The sequence below is a fragment of the Carassius carassius genome, chromosome 6 (assembly GCF_963082965.1).
Source record: "Carassius carassius chromosome 6, fCarCar2.1, whole genome shotgun sequence".
Lineage (NCBI taxonomy): Eukaryota > Metazoa > Chordata > Actinopteri > Cypriniformes > Cyprinidae > Carassius > Carassius carassius.
Window position 1 is genome coordinate 20,611,580 of NC_081760.1, and position 19,351 is coordinate 20,630,930.

At 37.7% G+C, this 19,351-nt stretch overlaps 1 protein-coding gene across 3 annotated transcripts in view; it reads left to right on the forward strand.

Moving 5' to 3' along the window:
* The first annotated feature begins 1,966 nt into the window (after nucleotides 1-1,966).
* LOC132142477 (mitogen-activated protein kinase kinase kinase kinase 4-like) overlaps nucleotides 1,967-19,351 on the forward strand; it is a 151,900-nt gene continuing 134,515 nt past the window's right edge. For all 3 annotated transcript variants that reach the window (XM_059552372.1, XM_059552370.1, XM_059552371.1), the window contains exons 1-2: nucleotides 1,967-2,225; nucleotides 2,554-2,619. In XM_059552372.1, the coding sequence (XP_059408355.1) occupies nucleotides 2,169-2,225; nucleotides 2,554-2,619 (123 nt within the window). In that variant the 5' untranslated portion in view covers nucleotides 1,967-2,168. The remainder of the gene's footprint in view (nucleotides 2,226-2,553; nucleotides 2,620-19,351) is intronic.

Genomic DNA, 19,351 nt, shown 5'->3' on the forward strand with positions numbered 1-19,351 from the left:
ATACTGCTGCGTTCCACTTCACTTGTAAACATACACTCATGAACTTCTCTAAGAACTTCTCCTCTGGTGAATCCTGAACATAATGACTGAAGGAGTGAGTTGACTTTTGTCACAGCAAAGCACACTTAACACCACCCTACACAACTCTAGTGTATATGAATTAATTTGATATTTAAACATATAATACTAATAGCTACTTAAGGGATGGATTTTACAATCCACCCCTGTTGCATTATATTTAATATAGGGAAGTGTAAATCTGCAGTGTATAAACTAAGCTATCTGGCTAATTGGTATCTGGGTGCTATGCTAGTATGTAAACTAACTACAACAGAAAAATAATGTTCATAATAAAATAGTTCAAACAACATATACTTTAACATGATTTTGTAGGAATTGTAGGACCAACCTGAGTAAGGTTTTCTTAAAAAAGTAACAGTTTAGATAGTCTTTTTAAAATGACTTTTTGTGCTTTCACATTCAAGTCTATCAACCAATAAAAATACCATGCTAACATTAATAATAATAATAATAAAAACGCTAAAATACTAGTCAAGGTTTAATAGTAAATTCTCAGTGACCACATAGTTGTCATGTATAGGTGTGGCAAAGTAATAATCAAAAATGCTTAGGTCTTCTCCCAACACTCATGTGCACTTAATGTGTCAATAGAGCAGGGGTTCCTAAATAGGGGTCGCAAAACCATGAGGAGGGGTCGCAAGATGACTTCAAGAAATCACATAATTTTTTAAAGGATTAGAAATAGCATATTCTACCCATAAAAAATAATAACAATAATAAAAAAATAATATATATAAATATATATAAAATAATATGTATGTTGAAATGTAAGTAATGAGCATAGATTGTATATATATATATATATATATATATATATTATGTGTCAGACTGTAAGTAATGAGCATAGACTGTATACACTGTATATATATTATTGTTAGACTGTTGTGTTCCTTTGTGTTGTGATGCTATAAGTGCATGTGCACCGTTGTGCAAAACATTTTTATACTTTAACCAGTTCATAGGTTATTTAGTTATTTTTGGGCTTGTGGGCAGAAACGTTTGTGAGCCCCTGTTCTAGAGCCAAGTGTCCACCATGTGCATATGTCCATTATGTCCAGAATACCATAGGGTGTCCCATTCATCATTTTAGATTTCAGAAGGGTGTGACTACTGCTAAACGCACTCTAAAATAAATATTTCTGTATAACCTAAAGTTTTTTCAAAGATAACTTATTCGCCGAGTCTCATTTCGAAAGCTGCGCCCTCCGTAGGTTGCATTTGCTCGGCGCATATAAGGTTGTCTCAAAAATGAAATCATTACAACTGACTGGTTTTCCTTGTGAAGCATGAATTATTGTTATTTCCATCTTACTTTGGAATATATATGAAATTAAACTGCCTCAATGATGTATGTACATTACCTGTAACATTATTTCAAGAACAGAAAACTATTTGTTTTCCATCCGATTTCGAGGGAGGACCCAATTTATACGACACCGACTTCCTGTGTTTAGCTCTAGAAAGTATGATTCACTTTAGTGAATCACTGAATTGGTTCGTTCATGTGACGTTTCAATGAAACGGTTCACAAAACGGACCACATTTTGACCCAAGCTAGTGAGCGCCTACAGCATTTTACTTTCAATTTGTTGGTAAGATTGTGTCCAAAACTGTGTTGTTTATTTTCCCCGACACCATTGTTATCAACTGTGAGCAGTAATGAATCCATTACTATTAATAAAATACAAATGAATAAAATCAACAAAATCAGTAATGTTGAATATGAACATTATTATTTTTTAATTATTACCAATATAAACAAAATGGTTCCCACGTCGAAGCTGAACTACACAACAAAGTAATGTAAGCTAGTTTACAGTAGAGTCATTTAAACAAGATTTGCGATCGGTTCAACCGAGTCCTAAAAAAGAACGAACTAAAACGATTCACTGGCGAATCGGACATCTCTGCAGGACACAGGGAGCCACTGCTTCAATCCACTCCAACTCAAAATGAAATAATAGCGTGTTTCCTGCACTAGAGAAATGTTGCTATAGTAAACAAAACGGACTCATGTAGTTACGGGTGACGGTTTACAGCGGAGTGAAGAGTCCTGTTACAACAAACATTATTTATTCAAATGAAAGATGGCGAACGACTCTCCAGCGAAAAGTCTAGTAGACATAGACCTTTCTTCACTACGGGTAAGTAGCCTGTACCGACTACATTAGCTTGTTTTTATAATGTTTTGTAGTAACGTTAGATGGAGATGATTTCACAATCTTCGAACGTATTGTATCATATATATATATATATATATATATATATATATATATATATGTGTGTGTGTGTGTGTGTGTGTGTGTGTGTGTGTGTGTGTGGAATGGCCATCGTTTAAGAGTTTTGATCTTCCTTTGTTTTAATTCCACTAGCATGCGTGTTAAATACACAGCCAGGAGAGCTTTATTCATAAATCTAGTGTTTCACAACATAGTTTCGCTGTTTTTACTCTTACCTTTTGTTTCTCTCTAGGACCCAGCCGGGATTTTTGAGCTGGTCGAAGTGGTTGGAAATGGCACATATGGTCAAGTGTACAAGGTTGGTTTTTAAAATCTAACTTTAAATTCATAGTTTTAAAAGGTGTTATATTGAAAATGGATGCTAAAATGTGTTCTTCATAAGGTCTCGTTTAAGAGTCAAGCCACCTTTATTTATACAGCGCTTTTAATACGGATTGTGACAAAGCAACTGAACAGCATTAAGTAGGAAAATAGTGTGTCAATAAAGCAAAAAGGCAGTTCGTCATTGAATTCAGTGATGTCATTGTCCAGCTCAGTTCAGTTTAAATAGTATCTGTGCAATCAAGTCAACAATATTGCTGGAAATAAAGTGTCCCCAACTAAGCAAGCCAGAGGCGACAGCGGCAAGGAACCAAAACTCCATTGGTGACAGAATGGAGAAAAAAACCTTGGGAGAAACCAGGTTCAGTCAGGGGGCCAGTTCTCCTCTGGCCAGACGAAACCAGCAGTTCAATTCCATGCTGCAGCAAAGTCAAATTGTGCAGAAGAATCTGGTTCCTGTTGTCTTGTCCTTGACGTCATGAACTCATGAATTAACATCTTTGCATTTGACATTGAGAGCATAGGTCATAATTTACATATTTTTTGAGACATAAAAATGCAATTTTATAAATGCTAGAAATGTGGCTTTAAAAAGAAAGATTGCTATCAAATAGCACACCTAGGTTCCTAACTGATGACAAAGAATTGACAGAGCAGCATTCAAGTCTTAGACCATGTTCTAGGTTATTACATGCAGAGTCCTATAATTAACAACTCTGTTTTTTCAGAATTTGCAGGAAGAAATTAATCCTCATCTAGGTTTTTATATCGACTTTGCCTTGTATTTTTTTTAATTGGTATGTTTCTCTGGGCCAAGGGTAACATGTAAAGCGTGAAAAGTAATGGCCCTAGTACTGAGCCTTGAGGTACTCCATACTGCACTTGTGATTAGGGCTGGGCAAAATGGCTGAAAATTGTACACGATATAAGTGTTTCATATCAGTCGATATTGATAATTATTTATATTTTTATGACCCATTTAAAATAAGGACCAGGAGAAAAATATATTACATTTAAATATTTTTATTTTAAACTTAAAGGATTAGTTCACCTCAAAATGAAAATGTCCTAATCATTTACTCACCCCCAATGCCATTCAAGATATCCATGTCTTTCTTTCTTCAGTGGAAATTAAGTTTTTTGAGGAAACAATAGCAACCAACTGAGTTAAAGTCCATTATATGAAGAAAAAATCCTGAAATATTTATCTCAAAAAACTTAATTGAAGAAAGAAAGATATGGAAATTTTGGATGGCATTGGGGGTGAGTAAATGATTAGGAAATTTTTGTTTTGGGGTGAACTAATCTTTTAGTCTAATCTCCTCTGATTCATAGGTGTGATTGGCAAAGGACAAAAAAGCAGGAACATATGAGGCGCACCTATCATGACACGGCGACAGCTGATTATCCCGGTAGTTAGGTCATCGCACAAGATTTGATTCAACACAGAAAACATTTCATCACTGGATAGGTTTTGTTAGTTTATTTAAAGTGTGGTTTATGTCATCTGAATGTGCGGAACACTTTTCAGAGAAGATAAGGCAACGTTATTTTATTACAATTCACACCCAGCGGTAATTCAGTGGAAAAAAAATCTCAGAATGCTTCACATGAAACTTCGGTCTTCCAACCTATCATCGTGTCAATTCTCAGTTGATTTTGATGGTAATATCAATTTTGATTAATATGTGTGAGGGAGGGAGGGAGAGCAGAGTTTTAAGACTGTGAGAGCGAGCGCGTGGCCGGAGGAGGGTCTCTCTCTCTCTCTCTCTCTCTCTCACTCTCTCTCTTTCTATCTCTCCCCCTCTCCTCGTTCTCTCAGTAACATGTGCGGGCACCTGTCAGAGTTGGCGCAGCAGTCAGTCATCTTATCTACATCACTCACCGATCAAATAAGACTTTCCACTTATCACTCCACGCCGGTTCTGTTAAGCCGCGTTTCCACTGCAGGAACTTTCCCCAGGAACTAGGGACTTTGGGCTGGTACTCGGTGTGTTTCCACTGCAGGAACGAAATAAAGTTCCGGGTAAAAAAATACCCCTCAGAAAGTCCCTGCTGGCGAGATAGTACTTTTTCAAAGTTCCAGAACTTTCGGGGGTGGGACTTGGGCGCTAAACATGCTGATTGGCTGAGTTCACGCAGAATTGTGAGCTCAACCACCATTTATTCTGATAATTATCAAAATATTACTGTTATTGTGTCATGAAATGTAATTTTAAAAGTATTTCAGGCGAGAATGTAATGTAAAAATCAAATCTGTGGTTTATTTATAAAGACCGCGCCTATTTAAAAATGTTTCGCAGATTTCGGAGACGTGAGCTCCACGCAATCAGCGGGAGCTCATTGCTCATGTATCCGCCGAGAGCAGCCTCACCTCGGCTAGACCTTCTGATATGTGCCGCTGGCTCTGATCTCTCTTTACAGGTTAAACATAAAGTATAATTCGTTTTGGGTAAATATAACAGGTAATCTTTGGTCTGTATTCAATTTATCTATATGTTAAAACATACTGATAAACTAATGTTAAATATAAAAATACTGTATTTAAAACAGCTACGTTCATATATATAGTCGGACAAAACTGTCATATCGTGCGTCCTGTGACAATTTGCCGCATCTGTGTGCGGAAGTTATCAGTCTAAATGTTCTGCATAATCAGTCAACGGTGAAAATCAATATTAGATTTTATTTAAAGTCCAACAGTTAAACACTAATATTGGGCATAAACGAACAAGTTAAATATAAAGTATTTAAAACAGGTAAGTTCATATATTTGGAGTAAAGTTGAATTGAACTGATGCATCAGTCATATAGCGCTCCGGAACGCGCGTCTCATGACGAGCTCGACGCACCGCAACAGAAACAAGAATGAGATGCATTCTAACATAACTGTGGCATTAAGCTCAGTGAGGGCTCGTTTAAAATAGGCCGCTCAGATTACTTGTTAAAGTGCAATGAAACACCTTATATCTGCAGACAATGTACGTCTGTTTGTGGATGGTGACTTAGTAACGGCCAAAACTGTATTTTGCATGCATCACATTATAGTGCGGTGTGCATGAAAATAATAACAAGGCTGCAGAGAAAACTTATCATCCATAGTGGTTCTCACGTAGTCCTTCTACGTCATCACCACATAGTGAGTGATAAGTCTAATAGAAGGTCTACGTGAGAACCACTATGGATGATAAGTTCGCTCTGCCGCCTTGTTAATATTTTGTCTTTACTTTATTTGTAACACCAAGAAAGAGTTAATCTGTCATGTATGAGAAGAGCGTGTTGTCATGTAGCAGCCATTAAATGTGTGGGACACCAACTCCTTGTTTTCTATCTCTTTCATTTCATGGATTTAACGAGTTATCAGAGTCAAGGCGGACAGTTTCAGTGACTACATGCTCTAATTCTCCTGCGCTCGCACGCGCTGTGTGTGTGAAATGCGATGCTGAAATGAAATAGCTGGGCAGTTTTATTTTAATAAGCAGCCTTATAAAAATAAAAGTTATTATTATTATAATCTAATACATTAATAGGAAAATGAGCCTAATATCGTCTTGATTATCGACAGAGAAATCTGCTTATGTCGATATCTCTGACTATCGTCGATACACGATACTATCGTCTATCGGCACAACCCTAATGTACAGCGTTTCCATTGCTCATATTTTGATGTGTACTGCTTACACAAATGTAGCAAATACAGTCTTTATAAGCTTTCCATTGAAAAACAGCGATCTGTCGTCGATGCTTGAGGCTTAGATCTTTATAATGATACATAGTTTGTCAAGATTAAATTTGTCCCGTTCCATTTAATCTATTCGTAAACACTGACACGTGCGAGTTTAGAGGCTTTCAGGAAGAGGGCGTTCTGGTGCTGGCTAACAGGTTAAAATTAAAATAAAAAAAGGCAAATTTATATAATATTTCATTTAATTTTAATGACTTTATATACACGTTTCCCTGAACTCAGTGCATTTCTGCAGCTATTATTATGTTTAAATGAAAACGAAAGGATCCCATTTCGTTTTATTGTAAATATACAGCGAGGAAAATTTCAGTAGCTAAGGCGAGCTGACTGTTTACAGAATTACCGGATTTGTGACGTCGCAGACATCACACTCCCGAGTCGAATGCACGACGTCTGAACCACTGAGAATGCAAGTCCAAAATCAGCGTACTTTGTATTGAGAAACGCGTGCAGACCTACGTCACCAGACATTTGCCGAAGTTGTTCTGAGATTTTGGATGTGCTAAGAAATGTAGATAAATCTGGAAGATTACTTACAAAGCAGTCTTTTGTGGTAAAAGTGATGGTTATACCATAGGGGTGGGCGATATCTCGATATTTAAAATATATCGAGATATTTTTTAAACACGATATGGATTTTGACATATCGTATATATATCAATATATTGTTTATATTTAATTCTGATTCCGCCACTTTGCTTGTTTGCCTTCTCTGCACTTAAGCTCGCTCGCCCCCCCGGCTCCTTGATTTTGTTCCCCCTCCCCTCGCGTGTTGTCTCATTGAACATGGCATCGTCCGCAACTAGACCGGAGGCTACAGAACTAGTACTAAAAAAGAACAACTGGCTCCATTATATAGAGATACCTCGGTTTTAAGGCGTCGGGCGAACAGCAGGCAGATGTCTACTGTAGGGCCCTATGATTTCCAAGATGCAGAAAACGCGGACGGAATCGCGGAATCCAGTCATAAAAATGCAATTTACAGTTTAAAGTGGAATGTCACAGAATTTGTCAAATTTTGAATGAATTAATCAAAAGTAGGTCATTGCACTCACATCAAATCGCGATATGGACCAATATCTAAATATTAAGCTGGAAAAGTCTATTTAAATATGAATCATGCATGTTCTGCGTGTCTGTGTTAATGAATGGCGCAGAAGCGCGGCATCGTCTATTACACACACGGTAGCGCACGTGATTTCAGTGTCTTTCCTCTCACTAAATGAAGATTTGAACACATGAAGAACATCTCCAGAACTGCACTGAGAGTCACTTCACGAACATCTGACCAATTGATTTGAGTAAAACTAGCGTCATATCACATCATAGTATCACATACACAGAACTGTAAAGGTAAACCCGTCAAAATAAAAGTATTTGCCAGAAATCTATTACTAGCCTACTGTTCAGCAGAATGTACATACAGTAGCTTACTACTACTACTATTAAAATGAAACCAGCATAATTTAAGGAATAATCACACAACATTTCTTCCATGTTTTATTTTTAATAGTAAATCCCCTTTGTTTAACAAAAAATAAAGTTTGCTTAATTTTCAATAATTAAAAGATAAATTAAATGAATGTTTTATGCCTTCATTTGTTAACCAGAAAAATGTAAATACACAGAATTTCAGAGGGGAAAAAACATTTTACATAAGGCTATTTTAAGAAAACAAATTAACAAATTAAGTTGTTTTTATGCATTTAAATAATTACACATGCTAAAACACAGAATTAGGTAACAATAAAACATATGGTGAAGAAAAAAAAGAACATTTCATAGGGCCCTAAACATGTAATATTTGGCATATTTGTTTTTGCAGTAGTCTTGGGGGGTTATTTTTCCTGTAAAGATATCGAGATATATCGCATATCAAGATATAGCAAAATATATCGAGATATATTTTTTGCTTCATATCGCCCAGGCCTATTCTACCATACTTGTAACAAGGAGTAGAATTTACAGTTTTGGCTATATGAAGTTTAAAATGGTGAACAGTGGTGGAGATTTGTGTTTATTGAACAATGTTTTTGCTGGTTTCCACATCAGTGGCATTTGTTCTGATTAGGGATGTGCATTTTAAGCAAAAGTATTCAAAAATCGCATAAACACACAGCCATAAAAAGAGAGAGATTTGCCAAAATAAAAGCCTGCTGATTTTAAGTTTGAATATGATGAAAACGCTTTTATTTATTTATTTTTAGACGCTTTTATCCAAAGCGAATTAAAATTGGGGATTACATAAAGCGATTCTTCTTAAATAGGCGAACAAACAAATTTAGTAGTAAATATTAGCATTTTATTTTTAAGTTTACTAATGCCTTTTATTTTTAATAATATTATCACACACTATTATTTAGTTTATTTACTATTTTGTAATAAAAAAAAAAACGAAATAAATATAGTGCAATAATATCATAACTATTATTAATTCATTTTTTATAGTTATATTTAATGGGTCACGCTATATGCAGTGTGAGGACCAAACCAAATCTCCAGGTTCTCTTATGAGAACCAGGCTGAAAAAATTATGTGCACATCCTGTTTATAACTAACCTATTTCATATTTTCATAAAAAAAAAAAAAAAATGCAGAGAACACCTGTTGGGGGTATTTGTGGTTGTTGGTGTTCCGATACTCCATGGGGTCGATGTGGATGGGCGGGCATGTGTCCTGGCAGTACTGATTTATGTGAGTGGAGCGGCAACAATTTTCAGTCTGTGCTCCGAGCATTTAATATTCACTCCACTCCAGCTAGTTCACAATTTCCTGCTCCACTCCGTGTTCACTGATACCAGAAACACATCTCCGCATTCGCTTCTGTGGCTTAAGTATTTCAGTATGTTTGAAATGTTATGTTCATAACGTAACCTATATTAAAAGAAAAAAATAAATAATATAACAGGAGAATTTCAAAGTGGCTTAGGCTATTGTCCAACTTTTTTTTTCCTACTGCATGCCAAACTAATAACATGGTTGTCAGCATTAAAATTTGTTTGAATGCATAATTGCGAAAGCGATTGTGTGTGAATGTGCTGTACCTGTTTACATCATACTTTAACACGAAAATATTAAGTAAAAGGAACAGACAAACTCCTTGAGAGCTAGCCTATAACTTTCCTCTCGGCTATTGTGTCATTATAACCTCCTGATTTGAGAGATCCATCTGTATGAAGCTATAGCTAAATATGTTTAACGTGAATTCTTGTTAAATATGCAGTTTAGGGATGTTCATTTCGGTTATTTTTCCTAACCAACAACTTACGCTTGTTAACCGATTATTTACTGTTAACTGACAACATTATTTTCAATTATAATTGAATTCGATTAGAAATTATAAATGTCTGTGACACATGAAAAACATTTGTTTCCCAGGGATTTATTTTACATGCACAAAAAGTAGCGAAAATGAATGAAAAATCATTGTTCATTTTTGTGCTGAGCGAAAGTATCCTATTTTTTAGGCATATTTTACTCACAAAGATTTGTTTTTGTTGTGAATGTACACAAATAAAGGCAAGCCGTTTACAATACCGATTATCTTTAGGACTTAAAGGAGTAGTTGCATCCACTGTTAAAAGAAAAAAATCAAGTGAAAGCTTTGCTGCTTTGACAATGCAGCCTGTTCATTATAATATTAAAATACAGTCAGTCATATGAAAAAAAACACTGCTCAGTTTAAAGATGTAATAAAATCTGTGCTGCTAAGTGTTATCACCACACCGCCATGATGTTATGCAAAACATTTTGTTTTACGTGGATATTGGAACATGAGTGAAGTAATAAACAATAATTTGGCTTTCAAATACATCACAAATAAAGAAACATTTGATTTTGTGTCGAATGAGAGAACCAACGTTGGTTTAAATTTCATTTTAGCCTAAATGAATTCATTTTGGCTTGTTTATGTTGGTATAATTTCTTATAGGCTAATTTTATTCTTTTTTAAATAGGCTACTGTTAATTGAAAGGATTTGTTGTGGAGTGAGGGGAACTAAAATAGCATAGCTATGTTTACAGTGTTTATTATACAATGTTTGTAAACACATCGCATCGGCATTAGGTCTATTTCTGAATGAAATAATAAAATGCAAATTATTAATAGGCTATGTGACGTATGTTTTTTTCTTTTTCTCTTTCTAAAAAAACAAAGACATTTATACATGTAGCCTATTTTTTACAATGCAGCAAACCTTTTTAAATATTTGTATAAATTACTGAAAATAAATAAACCGTCAGTTAACGGTTAACCAGTTAAAATAAACATCCCTATTGCAGTTATATTACGGGCCGTTGGCATGGATTGTACTCATGATGGAGCGGTGGTGGAGCGCTCTTAGAGCCAGTGAAAACCTCGATGCTCCGACTATTAAAAAAAGCTCCTCGCTCCAGTCAAAATCACACCGCTCCATTCCACGCTCCACTTTTGGGGATTTACATCAAGTACATCATCTTCAATGACAGTCCGCAACCCAACAGATGCTAGTGTCCAGACTGTATCAACATCAGTCACCTGTATAAAACCAAATTAAAAACTAAATTAACAGGGAAATGTGGATGATCAGTTTTCAGTGTTATCTGTCCTGCCTACACTGACATGCCATTGGGTTAGTTCACCCAAACTTGAAATTTACTCACATATGACTTTTGCTTATTTACAGAACACAAATAAAGACATTTTCAGTGAGATCCAATAAATGTCTATCTTTCAACTGAATGTCTATTTAACCAAAATAATTAGTTGATCATATAGCAATCATGTTTCTTCCGAAGACTTGAGTTGCTTTTCCACTGTCAGACTCATGAACGAGTCATTATCTGGCTCGGCTCTGTGTTCATCTTCAGTTCTCTCTTCACAGCAGTTCAGTCAGTGTACTGTTTGAGTACATGAATTACTCCGGGATATTGGTTTGTTTGAACTCAGAGGGAGTGTTAGCCACTTTAAAAAAGTTAACAGCTTAAATCATTTGTGGATTAATGCGTATTGGAGACACAAACCGTTTAAAATGGTTAAGTTCGATTTGGTGAACTGGTTCAAAAAGATCCGGTTACATCGAATGATTTGTTCAAGAAACCGGATATGACAAACTGCTTTGTTTTGAACTCTCTCACAACAGACATGGAAGAGAAGTTTTTGCTATTTTTGGACGAAAATGTATTTTTGATGCTTCAATATTCTAACTGACCCTCTGATGTCACATGGACTACTTTGATGATGTTTTTCTTACCTTTCTGGACATGGACAGTGTACCGTACACAGTTTCAATGGAGGGAATGAGAGCTCTGACTAAATCTAAAATATCTTAAACTGTGTTCCAAAGATAAGTGGAGGTCTTACTGGTTTGGAACGACATGAGGGTGAGTTATCAATGACATAATTTTCATTTTTGGGTAAACCAACCCTTTAAAGAGAGTGTAGGTTGCTTCTGGTGTTTGGATTTGTACTTCGGTCACAAATAACAATGATTTTCACAAAAAGAATAATTAATTATCAATTTATGATTTGTTATTATTATGGTTTGGTGAAAATAATAATATGGGCTGCAAGAAAATAATAAAAAAAAAAAAAAAAAAAAAAAAGAGTATGGCTGCTGTGAGTGCAGGCATGTTTCAACCCAGTAGCATGACAACACACCGTTCCTCGTGGCCAAAAAACAGACTGAGAGTATAACTACAGGTGCATCTCAATAAATTAGAATGTCAGTAATTCAACTCAAATTGTGAAACTTGTGTATTAAATAATTTCAATGCACACAGTCTGTGAACGAAACGAAAATCTCAACAAATTAGAATATGAAAATTCAGCTTTAATCACAGGAATAAATTACATTTTAAAATACATTCAAATAGAAAGCAGTCATTTTAAATAGTAGAAATATTTAAAAGTTACTGTTTTTGCTGTACCTTTGATCAAATAAATGCAGGCATGGTGAGCAGAAGAGAATTATTAAAACAACAACAAAAACAATATAGCTGCAAGCAGCGATTACTGGGGTTCAAGTACTATAAGACCTTTGGGGTGGGCTCGGCCAACCTGGATGTATGGCTGACAGTTAAACACATCCAAAATGGGAATAGGCTCAGACATATACCACATACTCTGAAATTAAAAACTACTATATTAATAATCTATAAGCATATTCACACACACACACACACACACATACATACATAGACGCACATGCAGACGTATTTTGTTACAAATATAAATATTTGAACTAAGTGATAGGTGACACAAAACTTATAGCAAGTCTTATTTTTAAGAGTTTAGCTGTCATTTTCAGGTTTCACTTTAATCATAATATGGCAAAATTTTAGTAATTGTTATATCTGTATGAACAAAATGGAACACTTTGACTCAATGAGATTTAAAGGTCCTGTTTTTCGCGCTTTTTTGAAGCTTTGATTGTGTTTACAGTGTGCAATATAACGTGTTCATGTTTCGCGTGTAAAAAACACAGTATTTTTCACACAATTCACCAATCTGTATACCACTGTTTTCACTGTCACAAAAACGGGCTGATGACTTCCTTGTTCTATAAAGTCCCTCCTTCAGAAATACTTTACGAGTTCTGATTGTGCCAGCGGTTCCTGTGTTGTGATTCGACACCAGCTTAGAGCAGGCTGACCTCCTGGTAACGCGATTGGACTAGTTTTGAGAAGCAAGTGGGCAGGAGCATGTGCTGGCTTATTTGTATTTTTTGTATTTTTATATCCTTTTATTATGTGTTTTATGTTCTGTCGCTGTCATTCTGTTGTACTGCGGAGCTTTTGTCACGAAAACAAATTCCTCGTATGTGTAAACATACCTGGCAATAAAGCTCATTCTGATTCTGATTCTGATTCTGGAGATGTACTTATAATCACATGAGCGTTTTTACTGACGAGATGTGCATGAAAATAGTGTTCATTTTTTTGCACAGCCCTAACATGTAGTTAACAAAGCTAAAGAGCGTTGCCCTTTGTGTAATAAGTTACAGAAACTGTTAAATGCACCAACTTAATAAAATAGACTTACCGGTTGTGGTCCATAAACAACGCCTTCTCCAGACAAAGAGGGAACTGCTCCATCTTTCAAGAATAATCTTTTTGCGAATCCGGCATTAAACTGATTGAGATTGAGGAAGTTGTCCTCAGCAAGCTGTCCTCAGCAAAATGTGCTGCACATAGTTTTACATGTGGATTATAATTTTCAGGAACCGAGTTAAACATAAATTGTAACCATTAATCTCCAAGTACAGCGTCCCTGGGAAGCCCAAACAAAGATGATTGGACTCCGAGATGAAAATAACAGCGTTTCAACGACATGGCAAACACAAACGCAGCTCTTCCTTCTTCTCCATCAGAGCGCAACAAGACCACGCCCCCCTTTTTGTGAATTCATGTGGGCGGAGGTTAGTCAAAAAACTGTTTTAGTGACATCATTACTGCAGGAACTAAGAGGGCTGTAGTCCAAACGGGTCGTTTTTTGTAGGTGAATTCTGTTCAATAAAATATCTCGCTTGGCATTGAACTTTGAGCTTTAGAATTTTACAGATATTATTTATACTCTAACAACAACATTACACACTAACTAAAGTTTAAAATATGAGATCACGAAGAAGGGGACCTTTAAAATGTTATAACAGTGATTTTATAATGTTTTGGCATGAATCCATGAAACATTTTAACAGTACAGTTTAAAGGGATAGTTCACCAAAATTATGCCATTAATAACTTACCCTCATGTTGTTCCAAACCCCGTAAGACCTCTGTTTATCTTTGGAACACAGTTTAAGATATTTTAGATTTAGTCTGAGAGCTCTCAGTCCCTCCATTGAAGCTTTGATGATGTTTTTCTAGTCAAGTAAAGTCTGCTTTATTGTCAATTCTTCCATATGTACAGTACATGCATGGGTCAAAGACGAAAAAGTGTTTAAGCATAAAAAAGGTGTAATACTGCTTCAAACTGTTGTAGTTTTTCCCCCCAAAAAATGCAAAATGTTTTCTGTTTTATTTTTGCAATTTTGTTTTTCTGAGCAAAAAATAAATATCATACATTTTCCCCTGATTTACAGAAGACACCCAGTAAAATGTCATTCAGTGTAACAATCTTGTCAGGCATATTTACAACAAAAATCTATTTATGACATATTAAAAGACTAATTACTTTCACCCCAAATACTAATGTGTTGTTATTTTAAATTTTTAACATTTGCCACTATCCTAGGTTTTGCCCATTTGTCAGTAAGATTTTTTTACTAATTTAAAACACAATAAAATTTAGTATGCTCCATTATTCTTTTAGATATTTTAATATGTACATGTCAGAATAAGTATGTTGTTTAAATTTTTGCATACTATTGTGTTACACTGAATGACAATTATTTCAACCAAATTTTGACATTTTATTCTCCAAAAACGTATTTGAAACCTTAAAAGTAGACATTTTACTTACATTTAATGTGCTTTCTATGGACACAAAATCACTTTTGGACATTTCTTTTGATGCGGACATCTTAATGTCTTTGACCCACATACAGGTTCTTTGTTCAGTGGTGCCTGGGGCAGAAGAGGGGAGGGGGGCCAAGTTCGGCAGGGAGTTCAGCTTCCTGACAGCCTGATGGATGAAGCTGTCCTTCAGTCTGCTGGTCCTGGCCTGGAGACTCTGCAGTCTCCTCCCTTATGGCAGCAGACTGAAGAAGCTGTGTGACGGATGAGTGGGATCACCTGCGATGCAGAGGGCTTTTCGAGTGAGGCGGGTTCCGTAAATGTCCTGGAGGGAGGGGAGAGAGACACCAATGATATTCTCAGCTGCTCTCACTATGCGTTGCAGAGTCTTTCGGCAGGATGCAGGCGCTATACCACACAGTGATGCTGCTCGACAGGATGCTCTCGATGGTGCCTCTGTAGAAGGTGTACATGATGGGGGGTGGGGCTCTGGCTCTCCTCAGTTTGTGGAGGAAGTAGAGACGCTGTTGTGATTTCTTGACCAGTGCTGCGGTGTTTTCAGTCCAGGAGAGTTTCTCTGTGATGTGCATACCCAGGAACATGGTGCTGCTCACTCTCTCCGCATTTGCACCGTTGATGGTCAGAGGAACGTGCTGAGTGTGCGCTCTCCTAAAAGTCAACAACAATCTCCTTCGTCTTCTCCACGTTCAGAGAGAGATTGTTGTCACTGCACCACCCGGCCAGGTGGCTCACCTCGCTCCTGTAGTTTGTCTCATCTTTGTTGCTAATGAGACCCACCACAGTCGTGTCATCTGCAAACTTAATAAAGAGGTTGGAGTTGTGTGATGGTGTGCAGTCATGGGTAAGTAGAGTGAAGAGGAGGGGGCTCAGCACACATCCTTGGGGGGCCTCAGTGTTCAGTGTGATGGTGCTGGATGTGTTGCTGCCGACCCGTACTGCCTGAGGTCTTCCAGTCAGAAAGTCCAACAGCCAGTTGCACAGCGAAGTGTTGAGCCCCAGGTGGACCAGTTTGTAAATGAGCTGTTGAGGGATGATTGTGTTGAATGCTGAACTGAAGTCTATGAACAGCATTCTGACATATGAGTCATTTTTGTCCAGATGCGTGAGTGCTGAGTGGATGGCAGTGGCGATGGCATCATCGGTCGACCGATTGGACCGATATGCAAACTGGAAGGGGTCCAGGGAGGGGGGGAGGGCAGACTTGATGTGGTGCATGACTAGCCGTTCGAAGCACTTCATGAGGATGGGGGTAAGTGCAACAGGATGGTAGTCATTGAAGCAGGATGGAGATGGCTTCTTCGGAACTGGAATGATGGTGGTCGTTTTGAAATGTGGGAACAACAGCCTGACTCAGTGAGATGTTGAAAATGTCTGTGAAGACATCAGTGAGTTCTGCTGCACAGTCTCTCAGTACAGGCCCAGGGATGTTGTCAGGACCCCGGAGCTTTGCGTGCAATGATCCTGCTGAAGGATCTCCTCACGCTGTCTGGGGTCAGCGTCATCACCTGGTCGCAGGGAGGAGGTGGAGTCTTCTGTGCATTGGTGCTGTTTTGTTGCTCAAAGCGAGCGAAGAAGGTGTTGAGCTCGTTCAGCATGTTGTTGTCACAGGTCCGAGGTGGAGGCTTGTAGTCCGTAATGGTCTGTATCCCCTGCCACAGGTTCCTAGTGTCTCTGCTGTCGCTGAATTGATGAGCTATCCTCCTGGATTGCTGTCTCTTAGCCTCTCTGATGCCACGTGACAGGTTGGCCCTGGCTGTTCTCAGGCCCACCTCATCTCCAGCTCTAAAGGCACCGTTCCGTGTCTTAGAAGTCTGTAGACCTCCCCTGTCATCCACGGCTTCTGATTGGCCCGGACAGTGATGGTTTTTGTGACCGTTACATCATCAATAAACTTGTTTTAGTATTGATAGTATTGTAGGCAGTGACAGTCTCTGAGTACTCCTGGAGGTCAGTGATGTTATTGCATGTGGCAGCCTTCTTAAACATATCCCAGTCAGTTGTGTTGAAGCAGTCTTGAAGAACCTCTGATGATCCTTCTGGCCACACTTTAATCTGTTTGTGAACTGGTTTGGCGACTTTAATGAGTGGTCTGTATGCAGGCATTAGCATGACAGTGATGTGGTCTGAAGCTCCGAGGTGGGGGAGGGGGAGGGCTTTGTAAGCTCCTCTCTGTGTGGTGTAAACAAAGTCCAAAATGTTATTACCTCGTGTTGGAAAGTTAACGTGTTGGTGTATTTTTGGAAACACACTCTTTAAGTCAGCATGGTTGAAATCCCCAGCTATAATGAGAAAAGCATCTAAAAAGTTATTAATGACATAATTTTGCTATTTCAGCCCATTAGTGGTCTTCGGCTGCCATATAGTGGTTATAAATGGCAATTTCTCATACAACACACTGTTTTTAACCTTTATAACTATTAGAGTGTTATTTCTTGTCCGATCTCTCTTAAAGGGTTAATTACATAGTGCACCCAAAGGCCTATTAATACAAACAGAAAGCCCACAAATTATAAATAATGCATAATTTCATTCTAAAGAAGCATGCAAAATTTAAAGGGTCCGTTCACCCAAAAATGAAAATTATCTAATTAATGACTCACCCTTATGTCGTACCAAACACGAAAGACTTCCGTTCATCTTCAGAACACAGTTTAAGATATTTTAGATTTAGTCCGAGAGCTTGCGAACAAATCATTCGATTCAACCGGTTCTTCTTGAACCAGTTCACCAAATCAAACTGAATCATTTGAAAAGGTTCGCTTTTCCAATAATTATTAATCCACAAATGAGTTAAGCTTTGAACTTTTTTAACATGGCTGACACTCCCTCTGAGTCCGAATAAACCAATATCCCGGAGTAATTTATTTACTCATGTAAGGTTCATGCACTCGGCCCAAGGAAGGTATCCGGTGCTGAATGAAGGTTTCCTGCGTGTTCGGTCTTTCAACACGTAGAGTTAATTATTTTAAGTTAAACTCAAATCTGACTCTATTTTATTATTTAATCTGACTCCATTTTAATGACTTCGAATTTAGTTTGAAAGGCAAATTGGTTGTTTGCCTGTCTCTAATTATTATTATTCTGAGATTTGTTTATTCTATTTATTCTCTCATATTATTGTACTCGTTCATTCGGGTACTCATTTCACTCAAAGATATTGCTTTGGCCTTAGCGTATCTTATGGTCACATGCTCGTCAGTATTGGTTATTAGACAAAGGTAATTGGCTGATACTTTAGACGGCCGCTCCTATGCTTGCTCATTCTAATAGTACTTTTAATTAGCCCCCATAGATTTGCAGAGTCGTGGCCAAAAGTTTTGAGAATTACATAAATATTAGTTTTCAAAAAGTTTGCTGCTAAACTGCTTGTAGATCTTTGTTTCAGTTGTTTCTGTGATGTACTGAAATATAATTACAAGCACTTCATACTAGGGCTGCACGATATTGGGAAAAAATGACATTGCGATATTTTATTTTTCTGCGATATATTGCGATATTTTTTCTTACAAACAAAAATGGGGTGAGCACACTTACATTCTCATTTTAAATGATTTAAACATCGACACCATCGCGTCAATTGATTAATATGCGGGAGGGAGAGAGAGCAAGACAGCGCTCCTGTTGTTTGAAGACGGCTCGCTCTCTCTCTGTCTCTCTCGCGCGCGCTCTCTCTCTGTCTCTCTCGCGCGCGCTCTCTCTCTGTCTCTCTCGCGCGCGCTCTCTCTCTCTCTGTCTCTCTCGCGCACGCTCTCTCTCTGTCTCTCTCTCTGTGTCTCTCTCGCGCGCTCTCTCTCTCTGCCCTGTTAAACTTGCATGTGTTTTTCAGTCCTGTCAATGAAAAAACTTTCACTCTATGATGGTTAAGCTGTGCAATTAATCTGCGAATCACATTCGTCAAGGGCCGGGGAGCAGCTGGCCCGTACAGTTAATGAATAACAGATCAACTACGACAGCCTACATCTCACATCCTGCGATGTGACTATCGTGGATTCGTACATCGCGATATCGATGCTTAAACGACACATCGTGCAGCCCTACTTCATACGTTTCAAAGGCTTTTATCGACAATTACATGACATTTATGCAAAGAGTCAGTATTTGCAGTGTTGGCCCTTCTTTTTCAGGACCTCTGCAATTCGACTGGGCATGCTCTCAATCAACTTCTGGGCCAAATCCTGACTGATAGCAACCCATTCTTTCATAATCCCTTCTTGGAGTTTGTCAGAATTAGTGGGTTTTTGTTTGTCCACCCGCCTCTTGAGGATTGACCACAAGTTCTCAATGGGATTAAGATCTGGGGAGTTTCCAGGCCATGGACCCAAAATTTCAACATTCCGGTCCCCGAGCCACTTAGTTATCACTTTTGCCTTATGGCACGGTGCTCCATCGTGCTGGAAAATGCATTGTTCTTCACCAAACTGTTGTTGGATTGTTGGAAGAAGTTGCTGCTGGAGGGTGTTTTGGTACCATTCTTTATTCATGGCTGTGTTTTTGGGCAGAATTGTGAGTG